The sequence below is a fragment of the Panicum hallii genome, chromosome 1, assembly GCF_002211085.1.
Source record: "Panicum hallii strain FIL2 chromosome 1, PHallii_v3.1, whole genome shotgun sequence".
In the NCBI taxonomy this organism is placed as follows: domain Eukaryota; kingdom Viridiplantae; phylum Streptophyta; class Magnoliopsida; order Poales; family Poaceae; genus Panicum; species Panicum hallii.
Genome location: NC_038042.1, coordinates 57,586,692 through 57,597,828, shown reverse-complemented (window position 1 = coordinate 57,597,828; position 11,137 = coordinate 57,586,692). Strand labels below are relative to the sequence as shown.

Genomic DNA, 11,137 nt, shown 5'->3' with positions numbered 1-11,137 from the left:
ATTTGAGATGGCATGTCAATGTCATGCAGACTGGCCTGCAGGTCAATTCTGTTGATGGGGTGGGCAAGCTTGTCTGTCTGTTGTGTAGTTTTCCATCCCAGCATGAACTCTTTGCATTGGCTTGCATGAAAGTACCATTAAAACCGCCTTTTATTTTATCTATTTATCCATTTATGTATCACCGAACCAAAGCAAAAGAATGATGAAACAGTAAAAATGAGGGGATCCACTGTAATCGCGAGATCACCGTAAGAAAAATTGACACAAATTAACCTTTCTCCGTAATCCGTATGACATGATCAACGCTGCAGTGCATGCCTCTCCACGTCGAGACATGGCGGACGCGAGGAGCTCCACGTAACGCGCACGCCTTTTCCATCGACCGATCAGTAGGGCCTCATGCCCACGTAGTTGCCGGGCGGGTTGTAGCTGCAGACCCCGAACGTGGCGCGGCCGCCGCCGCAGGTCACGAGCGCGCACCCGACCGCCGTGGTGCTGCGCCACACGATCTGCGTGTAGTGCCCGCACGCGCCGGGCGCGCCGCGGCAGGCGTTGGCGCGCGGGTCGTAGAGCGCCCGCTCCCGGACCCAGGCGCTCACCACGTCGGCGGGGGTCCACCCGGCGCCGCCGCTCCCGCGGAAGAGGTTCTCCCCGTAGGGTCCGTGCGAGTGGACCAGCGCGCAGTCGCTGCTCCGCGCCGCCGCGTACCGCCGCGCGTACGCCGCCAGCCCCTCGTCCCACCGCAGCGGCCGCAGCCCGACCGCGCGCCGCGCGGCGTTGTGCGGGTCAAGGAAGCTGGACGCCGGGCTCCTCCTGCCGCGCGCGGCGGCTTCGTCGGCCGCGGTCGCGCCGGCCAGGAGGAGGGTGACGACGAGTAGGAGCGCGGCGGCGGTGGCCGCGGCCACGAAGGGGAAGCGGCGAGGCGGCATTGCTAGCTGGCTAGCTAGCTAGCTTTTGATCACTTCAGGTGGTGTGGTTGACCTTCTTGCGATTTACCTGATGAATGGGGTCGTATTTATACGAGCTTTTGCGTAGGAGAGCTTCTTGTTTCGGGTGAAGATGCAATGGCATGAGTGGTGGTCATGTTCGGTGATGAGGTTGGCAAAGAAATTGGAGGCAGATAAGGTCCACGCGGAACGATAGTATGTGCGTCCATGTTCAGTGTGAGCTTGTTGTTCGCGCCATGCCCGCCCGGCCCCATCGCATGCGCCCGAGACTGCGGCAAATCGCGCGGCGCCCTCAGGTCCTTGTTGCGTGGGTGAGATCGGGGATTGATGGGCGGGACAGGGCTCCTCAATTCCGGCGGGGAGGACGGCGGCGGACGGGCGGTAGCACCAACGGACACGGACCAGTGGGCTGTATGCAAAAGATGGAGTTCTAATTGTAAATATTCGGATCGCGATTAATAGTCGCGATTCAAACTAAAAGGAGAAGGATATAGAAAAATCTCGGATTGCGAGTGATTATTAATCACGATCCAAATCAGGGCAGCTTTTGAAAAATATACCGGGGCAGCGACGTGGCCGCCGGCGAGGTCCCGCGTGCCGCCCCTCAGACGCCCGAGTCCCACGCTTGCCTCCTTCAGGTTCACTCGTGCGCCCCACCCGCACCGCCGGTGACTGCAACTCGTCCGGAGATCGCCGGAGCATCGGGCGACGGTGGCTAGAGATGGTGATCAATGAGGAACACCACTCGCCGCCGAGTGGAGATGCAGTCCTGGACGGCGGTAGACCTGCCACGGTTTAGTCATTACTGGATGGAGTGGGAACGTGTTCTCGTTTTGCACAGTGGCTAGCACACTACACGGCCGGCCGGCGATTGCTGCGCCGCTCCGCGAGGACACCCCGTGCCGGTGATGGAACTGGAAGGGATATATATATTTTTTGAGAGGATATCAGTGATGGAACTGGAAGGGATATCAGTGATTCAGTGTCGGACAGTAGCATACAATTAGCTCAGGTTAAAAGAATAAGAACAACAAGAAGAGCCTCGAGCTCCTTTTGCCCCCCGGTCTCCTCCCCAACCCAATGGTGGTTCTGAGGCAGCCGCTGAACATGCAGGGCATGAGCAAGGAGGCAGCACGGCGAGGATACTCGCCGTAGTGTTCTGATTTCGTAGTCATGACTGCTGCTTCTTGACATGACTGAATCATCAATCGGTTCGTCATGCTGAGCACCCAGGGAGAGCTTCTCATCAATCGACCACGCAAGCGCGCCGGTCATGTGCCCACACTGACCAGGCATTCACGGCGCCACGCCGGCTGCCGATGAGGCCTACCCGGTCGTTCCCAGCGCCGCAGGCGTCAGGGACGCCCCTGTTCTCCCCGCGCGCGGTCGTTCCGCCGGCAGCATGAGAGCCCATGGCGACGGCGCCGCTCACCAGGCACATTAGATAGCGGCGCGCGAGGTCGCGGCAGCACGCGTTCCGCCGTGCCAGAGAACGGAGCGGCGGCGAGAGCGAGACTGCCGGGAGCCTTCCGGCAGCGCGCAGGGTCGCCGCTCGCTTCGCCATGCTCGCGCCGTCGCGCGATCCATGCCGTCCAGGCAGAAAAAACGACCAAGTCAGGTGGCCATTGCTCCCGAATCTGGACCGTACATGCCCGATCTGACGGCTGCCAGGGACCAAGGAGTGGACGGTAAATGAAATACCGTCCACCCCCGACCCTGGGCGGGGGCTCCCTCAGCGCCTCTGCTGCTGCCTGCGCGGTTGCCTGCCAGACGGCTGGCCGGGCGAGTTCACTACGTGCTCGCGGCATTGACGCCTCCAGGTGAGCACCGCGCGTCGAGGGAATAATTAGTCGCCGGCCAGGGCCAGCACGTCGGCGACCTTCCCGACTCCTGAGCTGCCGTGTCCGGGGTTCCCTAGCCGATCGAGCGGAGGACGACGTGCGCCAAGGCGAGAGTCCGGAGTTCTGAACTGCGACGTCTGAATCTAAAGTCACCCTTGTCTCTCAAGACGAGAGATCCTTTCAGCAACCACAATAAACCTGAACGCAACAGCGTAACTACCCGTTTCAAACCGCGCAAGACGGAGCCGCACCGGCCGGGGGCGGGCGATGCGTCGAGCCTGCACTCGCCTCACCCGGGAAGCAAGGCGGCCATCTCCTCGTCGCCACGGGCACCGGGCGTGTCCAGGGGTCGAGATGTACTCGAAGCAACGATCAACGAGGTTGATAGTGTAATCGGCCGGCGGGCTCGCCGGAGCGCGGCAGCACACTTAGACGCTGCGTGCTGGGGGCGCGCGATGCCGCGGCTTGCGCGCACGTCCGACACGCCGCATCAACGCCGCCGTCCCAGTCTAGCTCGAGGAAATCGAACCGGCCAGGCCGTCGCGCAGCGCATGCGAGACGTCTTCTGGTCGGATACACCGGAACCTCTCGCCGTGGTCAGGTATCCACTGCAGTTCCTGGAACAGAACGAACCGCCGGACAACGCCATGGCGCGCGGGCGGCGCCACCATAGCTCTCAGGTCCTGTCGCGTGAGCCCGAGACTGCGGCTAATCGCGCGCCACCCTCAGGTCCTTGCTGCGTGGTTGAGATCAGGGATTGATGGAAGGGGCGGGCATCCTTGATCCGGCGGGGAGGATGGCGGCGGACGGGCGGCAGCAGCAACGGACACCGACCAGGGGCTGAATGAAAAATCTAGGGTCCTAATTGAAAATATTCGGATCGCGATTACTGATCGCGATCCGATTTAGGGGTTATATGTATATATATTATGGGATATTTACATATAACACCTTAATTTGGATCGAGATTATTAATCGTGATCCAAATCAGGGGGTTTCTGAAAATGTTTCCGGACCGGCGATAATGAGGAACCCGGCGGGGCCCCGCGCGCCGCCGGTGCTAGCCCTGCCGCCAGTAGTCCCGCGCTTTCCTCTGTCAGGTTCAAGTGCGCGTGCTACCCTCACAGCCGGTGGCTGTAGCTCGCCTGGAGATCGCCGGAGTGTCGCCCACACGCGGTGGCTAGCGATGGTGACCAGTGACAGTGAGGGACGCCAGTCGCCGCCGAGTGGAGATGTAGCCCTGTACGGCGGTGCCCTAGGATAGCGGTGGAGCTGCCTCGGGTTGCTGGATGGAGTGGGTGCGACGGGGCGTTTTATCGTTTTGCACAGGGCTCCTGCCTCCCGCCGCGCTTAAGCCAGACCACCACACGGCCGTCTCCGCCGCTTCTCGTCTGCTAGCTCCGGTCAGCTCATTCAAATGCAATGGCCTCCGATTGCTCACGGTCTCGTTTGCTGGCGTCGCCTGGCCGGTTTGCACTGTATGCCCTGCATGGCGTGTCTGCTGCGGCGGCGTAGGTGCTCGCCGTTGTGCCTGCAAAGCGCCAATGCTGGTTTAACTTGATCCTCATTCGCTCGGGCTCTACATTTTTTTTGTTCTTGAGCTACATACTGACAGATCGAAGATATGGACGGCTCACGGCGGATCGTCTTTTGCTGCGGGAATGGCCGAATAACTATTTCCGTGCTTTATGCGAGCGAAACCTCGAGACTGCTCAGCACCTCTTCCTGGAGTGCCCGGTGGCGATCGAGCTTTGGCACAAGGGTGGGGGGCTGGTCCAACAGTGCGGTGTTGCTTCCGGCGAACTGGAGCACTACCAGTTCGGTGATCGACTCGTTCTCTAAACTTTTTCAGCCGACAACGCCAAATGCACCGGCGCTGCATACGTTGGCCATCCTAGTGCTTTGGACCATTTGGAAGGAGCGAAATCAGCGTGTGTTCCGTAGCTAGTCGCTAGTCTGTTCGCTGTCATGCGGGATGAGGCAGCGAACTGGGCACTGGCAGCCCTCTCCGCTCTTGTTGCTTCGCTGGTTTGTGAGTAGTCAGCTTAGTGCTTTGCCTGGATGATCGGTCTGTTCATCTGGGGGCTGGTTTTTGCGCAGCTTATGCATGTAAAACTCTCTTCCTCTTATTAATATATGCCGGCAATCTGTCCGGATCTTAAAAAAAAACAGATCGAAGATAATCAATGGTTGTTCTTCAGTCTTTGGTGCTGGTGTGGATGAACTTTTGAGGACATCAAGAGGGCACCCGGTGCCTGTGATGGAACTGGAAGGGATATCAATGATTCAGTGTCGAACAGTAGCATACAGGTAGCACACGTGAATTTGAGCATTTCAGTTCAGGGGGGCGATTGTTTGTTCTTTCCATCCGAAGGGCTGGGGTGGCGGCGTTGAATAAATGGTATAGTACAAAATGTGACGACGTAGAAGAAGCTTTGAGGCCTCACCTGGTACTGGTTTTTGACTATCAGAGAGCAGCACGGACATGAACTGCACGCCCTAGTTTTTTTTAAAGAAAAAAATTCGAAAGAAACGACGACGATCCCCGCCGTGTCCGGTTTCAGAGCCTGGCCCAGTGATCAAATGGGCCTGATGTAAACTTGGGCTCTATTGCGCGGGCCGTATACGTAGTAAGCCTGCTGGAGCAACAGCGTGGGCCGCCCGTAGACTCAACGACTCGAGCAAGTGTGCTTTCCAGTTTTCTGCTCAAAAAAAAAAGCGTGTACTTTCCAGTGGGTGTGCCGTGTGCTGCGGGTCCAGCGGCCAGCCAGCTACTAGTTTCGGCAGATTGGTTGGCATCCGGCGCCGAACCGAACCCGCGGTGACCGCGGCCTCCTCGCTCGCGGGTCGCGGCGGACACGCCGAGACCCGCGGGGCACACCCACACGCCACGCTCCCGCTGTCCCGCAGCTCTCACACGCGCATCTCTGTGGCCTCCGCGCGCCGCCGCGACGACCGCTCCGATAGATGCCATGCGAGCTCTGGTCTGGTCATTGTTTGGAACGCCGATCGGGATCACTCGGTGTCCTCCAAATTAAACCACGACCGGGGGAGAGCGCCGGGGAACCTTCGACGCCCGCGGATCGGAGGCCATTGGGGAGAGGTTCTGAAACGTCAAGAAAGAACAAGCAGCTTGGTTTCAGACTCTCAGTGACACATCGGAGATGCAATAGATGATCGTACACAAGTATATGGATATGGCGATTAAACCAGTATTTTTGACTCAACATTCCATTCACATACAGTACAAGTATATATATGAACAAGTAAGTTTTAACCTCAACGATCGAGAATCAAGCATACACATACCGAATTAATTACCAACTATGAATTGGATTGGATGTATAATACAACACGGCAAAAACTAGCCCTAGTATCATTGATCGTAGCCGCCCAGCACGTAATCCTGCAGGCTGCTACTGATGGGGTTCCCATGGAGCTGATGGCCACCGGCCGCCGTGCCGTAGTCGCAGGACGCGGCCCACGTCGAGAACTTCTCGTCGGCGCCGACGGCGGCGGCGGCGGCGTCCGGGCACTGCAGCTCCGTCAGCGGCGGGATATGCGCATGCCCGCCCTGCGCCACGCCGCCGCCGAGAGATCCGTACTTGCTGTACAGGAAGTCGTAGAGCTCGTCGTGGTGGGGTCCGAAGCCGCCGGCGCCGTAGACGCCCACCATCGGGCTTGGGGTCATCTCTGCACTGGCGGCCTCGGCCTCGGCGGGTGCCGAGTAAAACCCTAGCTTGGGCCGCTCGAAACTCCCCGGCGGCGCCATGTAGGTTGCGCCGGCGGCAGAGCTGAGCTGGTGCTCGGCTTCGATGGCTGCCGCACCGGCGCCGGCTGCGAGGCCGGTCTGGTCGACCAAATGCTGGGGCTGCTGCACGCTGACTGTCGTCGCCACGGCATCGGTCGGCAGCGAACCCTGGAGCAGCTTGTTCGTCTGAAGCAGCGTCTCGTGCTTCGGCCACTGTGGCGCGGCCGCGGCCGCGGCCGCGGCGGCGTTGTCGTTGTTAGTGGCGCAGCCGAACGCGCCGTAGAGGCCTGCTTGGAGGCGCATGTGGAGCTGGATGCGCTCGAGCGCCGACGCGCTTAGGGCTTGCGGCGTGGCCGCCGTGGCGCTGCTGCCGTTGTTGACGCCGCCGCTGGTGCTGCACATGTTGCCGCCCGCTGCGGCGAGGTAGGGATCCGCCTGGTTCGGCCTCGCGCGGCGGGACGGCGCGCGCTTGCCGAGGAGCTTCTTCTTCAGCTTGGTGTTCCAGTAGTTCTTGATGTCGTTGTCCGTTCGTCCCGGCAGCTGCGCTGCAATGATGGACCACCTGAATACGAACGATGATGAGCAGCAGGTACTTAGCCAACAGGTTATTGTTGTATGCCGTGCTTATGCATGGGATATGATCTAGTAGCTTAGTCTTCTTTTCTAACGAAGCTAAGGATCTCTGATCAAATTTGTTCAGAGAAAGAAGGAAACTATGTGCAGAGGCAGAGGTTGTATAAACAACTACACATGCCGACATGAGATGCAGTTTGGTAATTATGTTAGCTGATTGTTACCTGCTTCCGATGCTAATGTAGAGGCTGCAAATGATATGCTCCTCTTCTTCTGTGAAGTCACCATGCTTAATGTTTGGCCTCAGATAGTTGAGCCATCTCAGCCTGCAGCTTTTCCCGCATCTCTTCAGCCCTGCAACGAATCATGTTCATTTACCTCAGTTAATTCAAATTAGATCAAAGTAACAAGCAACCATCAGTTCATTCAGAAAGCAAAATAATGGAAACAAGAGAAAAATGATTGCCATAGTACTATACTACCAATATATATATAGGTACTAGTACAGGGACAGAACCTCAGTAGAAGAATATACTACCAATCGACAACCTATGTATACAGAAAACAAATTCTAGCTGGCATATAGGAAAGATACTATCCAGGTCGGAAGAATATCGAGACCTAGCTACTCGTTTGTTTTGATTTCATGTAATTATCATGTTTGTTTCCCGTACGTATTTCTTAATTGAGAAAGGGAAATGGCCTTTTCTTCTTTACCAATTTGATTGATACTCTCTAGCTAGATCTCTCACACCACGACAAACAATAGATCAATCCATACACGATGGAACATCGTCATCTCCTCTCATCAAAACCTTTGATGATACATGAATGAAAAAAAAGATCAATCAGGGCATACATATGATACTAGAAAAGTCTTTTGGATCTGGTTCAAGGGTGGGGGAAATTAATATAAAGGGGCATGAGGAACAGCATGCATCGATAGGATCAGTCGGTATGCAGAGCGAGGCAGGTATTCATCTTTTGAAAAAGTTTGGCTCTAAATCGAATGAATACAAAGACCACCAGCTACCTAGCTATCAGCTACTGCATCCATATTCATGTTGCACCATGCATGACAGGACCAGTCCATGGAGATAGGCAGTAGCACACGGATCAGAAGCAACCAAAGAGATAACGGGATGAAGTGCGCAACCAAATTGAAAACACCAAGCGATCGACCGACCAGGCGAACATACATACCAATCTTCTGCGGCAGCGCGATCCAGTTGCCGCCGGTGCCGTGCTCCTCGATGTAGGCCTTGAGCTTGGCGTCCTCCTCCGGCGACCACGGCCCCTTCTTCACGCTCGCCTTGTCGCAGCACGGCGCTCTCCCCATGGCTAGCAGCTAGCTCTCGATCCTCTTCTAGCTAGTCTCCCAAGCGAGCGAGCTAGCTAGCTAGATCTCAGAAGTTAAACCTGCTCTTGATCTTGCTCGCCAATCTCTCGCGTGATCAGAAATTACAGCTAGGGGAGATCGATCGGAGAGAGAAGAACTGATGAGTCAGCCAGGCAGGCGGATATGGAGGCGTAGCTAGGCAGGCAGGCAGGTGGTGTTGATGTGAGTGGCCGAGCCGGGGTGCGAGTCCGGAAGAGGCCAGGAAGGTGGTGCCGAGCTTTATAGCCGCGGGCGCGGGGAGGGGAGGACACCGGGAGAGAAAAACATGGGAGTTGAGTGACGCTGTTGCCTCCTCGCGATCGATGAGACGGTTGGCTCTCTCGGAGCATATCATTGTTCCATCCGTCTCCAAGGGATTAACGGGCCCCCGATCCCTCCCATGCACTCGCCAGGATCTTCTGTCCACAATCGGAGTGTGTGCTACCTAGCTGCCGAGCAGAGTGGTAAGATCCATGACTCTAAATCGCTGGCCAAGGCGTTTAACGGCAGGACTACCGTTACAACGTTTAGCAGGTTATAGCCGATATTTAGCAGGCTATAGCTAGTTTTAACGGGTTAAATGCTATAGCGGCTGCCCTTCCTAAGCTATAGCCGGGTATTTAAAACCTCGATCTCCTCCTCTCTCTACTATATGAAAGAGGCTAATTTTACAGAGTTTTTCTTTGTAAGGTAAATCATTTTACAAAGTTATGATGAACCAAGGCCTTTGAACCTGAATTCAGCGAGCCATCTACAGACGATGAGCCAATGCAAAAGCATGTACAGAGCCTGGATCCGCAGCCGATCCTTTGGCGTGAGACAGAACTCTTTGAACGGCGCCTGCTGCTTTCTCCCTCCCTGCCCCGCCTACCTTTCCCCCCGCATTTGTTTATTGCCCAGCGATCAAATCCGCCATTGACAACGTCGGCTGAACACACCAAGTTTTCACTGTGCGCATGCAGCTCCCCTGAGTCCCTGGCCTTTAGCGTCCAAGCAGCTATGCCGGGATCATATGAGCCTTCAGACTTTCAGGCCTAACATCCCTGACGACCCCTGCAGGTCTAGGCAGAGAAAAGCTTCCCTTTTCGGTTATTCTAAGCGCGGCATCAGATGTCGCATGGGCTGGACTGCCCATGGGCAAAGACTTTGAGGGCACCAGGTTTGAAATTGCGTTGGCTCGGCCAGTTACTGTTTCAAACAGCGCGTTGACCATAGCAGTCAAGTAGCCGGACTAAAGCTACTGGATGTTTCATTGTTCACTAAGCACTGTACTGAAGGTACCAAACACGTATGCGATGCAATGAGCTCATCACCAGCTAGCTCTATACATGTTGTGTCTGAATTCTGAAACCGTGTCTACGTGTTGCTACAGAGAGGAAACGCTACTATTATACAGGATTTACAGAAAAGTTATCGCGATCTGGTCATAGAAGCCTGCTCGATGTACATCTCGATCGTTCGCGTCACTGCGTGTGTGGATCAAGAAAGCACAGTCCGACCGGTTCGTCATGGATGAACTGTTCTTCTTCACTTCATACATACATCCACGCACAGTCGCGCAGATTGAGGCGAAGTGAGGTTCAGAGATTGTACCAGGAAAAAGCAGCAGAGAGATGGAAGCAGTAGACAAGAGACGGTGAACACACAAATTCAAAGGAAGAGAGTCACGTATCAAAAGTGGCAAGCGTAACTGAAAGACCAAAAGAAGCGTGGATGACTGGGTCACCAGATGAGGCTACCTCTAGCTAGCTACCACTGTGTGTTGTGGGTAACTGTAACCGAAGGCATGGCCATAACCAGTTGCATAAATAGTATATACTGCTAACATCTTCAGTTTTCAGCTTCAGATTGCTGGTCTCGGTTCATGCATGCATGTACTTTTTTAATTTGTTTTGACCATCTTCAGTTCTCCCAGTCCTCCATGCCTCCACATGCTTGTTTTCTTCTTGCACCACCTAACTGTCTTGGAAATTTTGTTCATCTATTAAATGCTACACACATTTATCTATTTGGAGTTCCAGTATACTACTAGCTACATATTAAAAATTAAATGATTAACAATTTCAATGCCTTGTAAGCTGTTCCAAGCTAAGGTTGGCTGCAAGTAACCATCCAGATTTACAGTGATATCCAACAACTCTAACTACCTATGATCATTGGACAGTGATGCATACAAAACCATCACCAACAACCATCCAAGTGACTGGAATTGGAGGAACACCAGGGATTAAGTATACAAATTTACAATGCCAAGCTAGCCACAGGCAGCTGACTAGTCCCCCCTCTCTCTAGCTACCTGTGTTTGAATTAGCAGCTCTGGTCACTCACTGCCATGCAGACAAGTGGCCAATGTGCCCCTCCTAATTTATGCACCAGGAGATAGCTCCAAACAGGAAGATGTTAAGTTGGGGAATTAATGGCAAAGACACTTTACACTGAAGGTAACCACATTGGCGCCAAAACTTCAATAATCCATTGACCTTATAATTTTCCGGGTTAACAAACCAGCAAGTAACAAAGAAGTGTTGATTACCCGCCGACTAGTGGGGCACACACCACTCAATCAGAGGTCAGTGGCCCCACTTTCAGTGACCGACAAACTTGCCATGACAGAGCAAGTGAGCCATCACCTTTCCCAAAAGGCGGA

The 11,137-nt window shown here is 55.0% G+C and overlaps 2 protein-coding genes across 2 annotated transcripts; both read right to left on the bottom strand.

Annotated features, from left to right (window-relative positions):
- Positions 1–232: 232 nt before the first annotated feature.
- Positions 233–956, bottom strand: LOC112882206 (pathogenesis-related protein PRB1-3-like). The gene has a single exon (XM_025947204.1). It carries the CDS (start codon positions 927–929, stop codon positions 387–389), a length of 543 nt encoding a protein of 180 aa, XP_025802989.1. The 5' UTR covers positions 930–956; the 3' UTR covers positions 233–386.
- Positions 957–6,003: 5,047 nt separating this feature from the next.
- On the bottom strand, positions 6,004–8,690 carry LOC112873235 (transcription factor CSA-like). The gene is made up of 3 exons (XM_025936244.1): positions 8,316–8,690; positions 7,337–7,466; positions 6,004–7,101 (listed from the first exon to the last, which is right to left on the bottom strand). The coding sequence occupies exons 1-3, from the start codon at positions 8,449–8,451 to the stop codon at positions 6,165–6,167; spliced, it is 1,203 nt and encodes a 400-aa protein (XP_025792029.1). The 5' UTR covers positions 8,452–8,690; the 3' UTR covers positions 6,004–6,164.
- Positions 8,691–11,137: the final 2,447 nt, after the last annotated feature.

Coding starts and splice junctions, on each gene's coding strand:
- LOC112882206 (XM_025947204.1), bottom strand. CDS start 929: ATGCCGCCTCGCCGCTTCCCCTTCGTGGCCGCGGCCACCGCCGCCGCG.
- LOC112873235 (XM_025936244.1), bottom strand. CDS start 8,451: ATGGGGAGAGCGCCGTGCTGCGACAAGGCGAGCGTGAAGAAGGGGCCG. Junction 7,467..8,315: donor CGCGCTGCCGCAGAAGATTG/GTATGTATGTTC, acceptor GATTCGTTGCAG/GGCTGAAGAGATGCGGGAAA. Junction 7,102..7,336: donor TACATTAGCATCGGAAGCAG/GTAACAATCAGC, acceptor GTTCGTATTCAG/GTGGTCCATCATTGCAGCGC.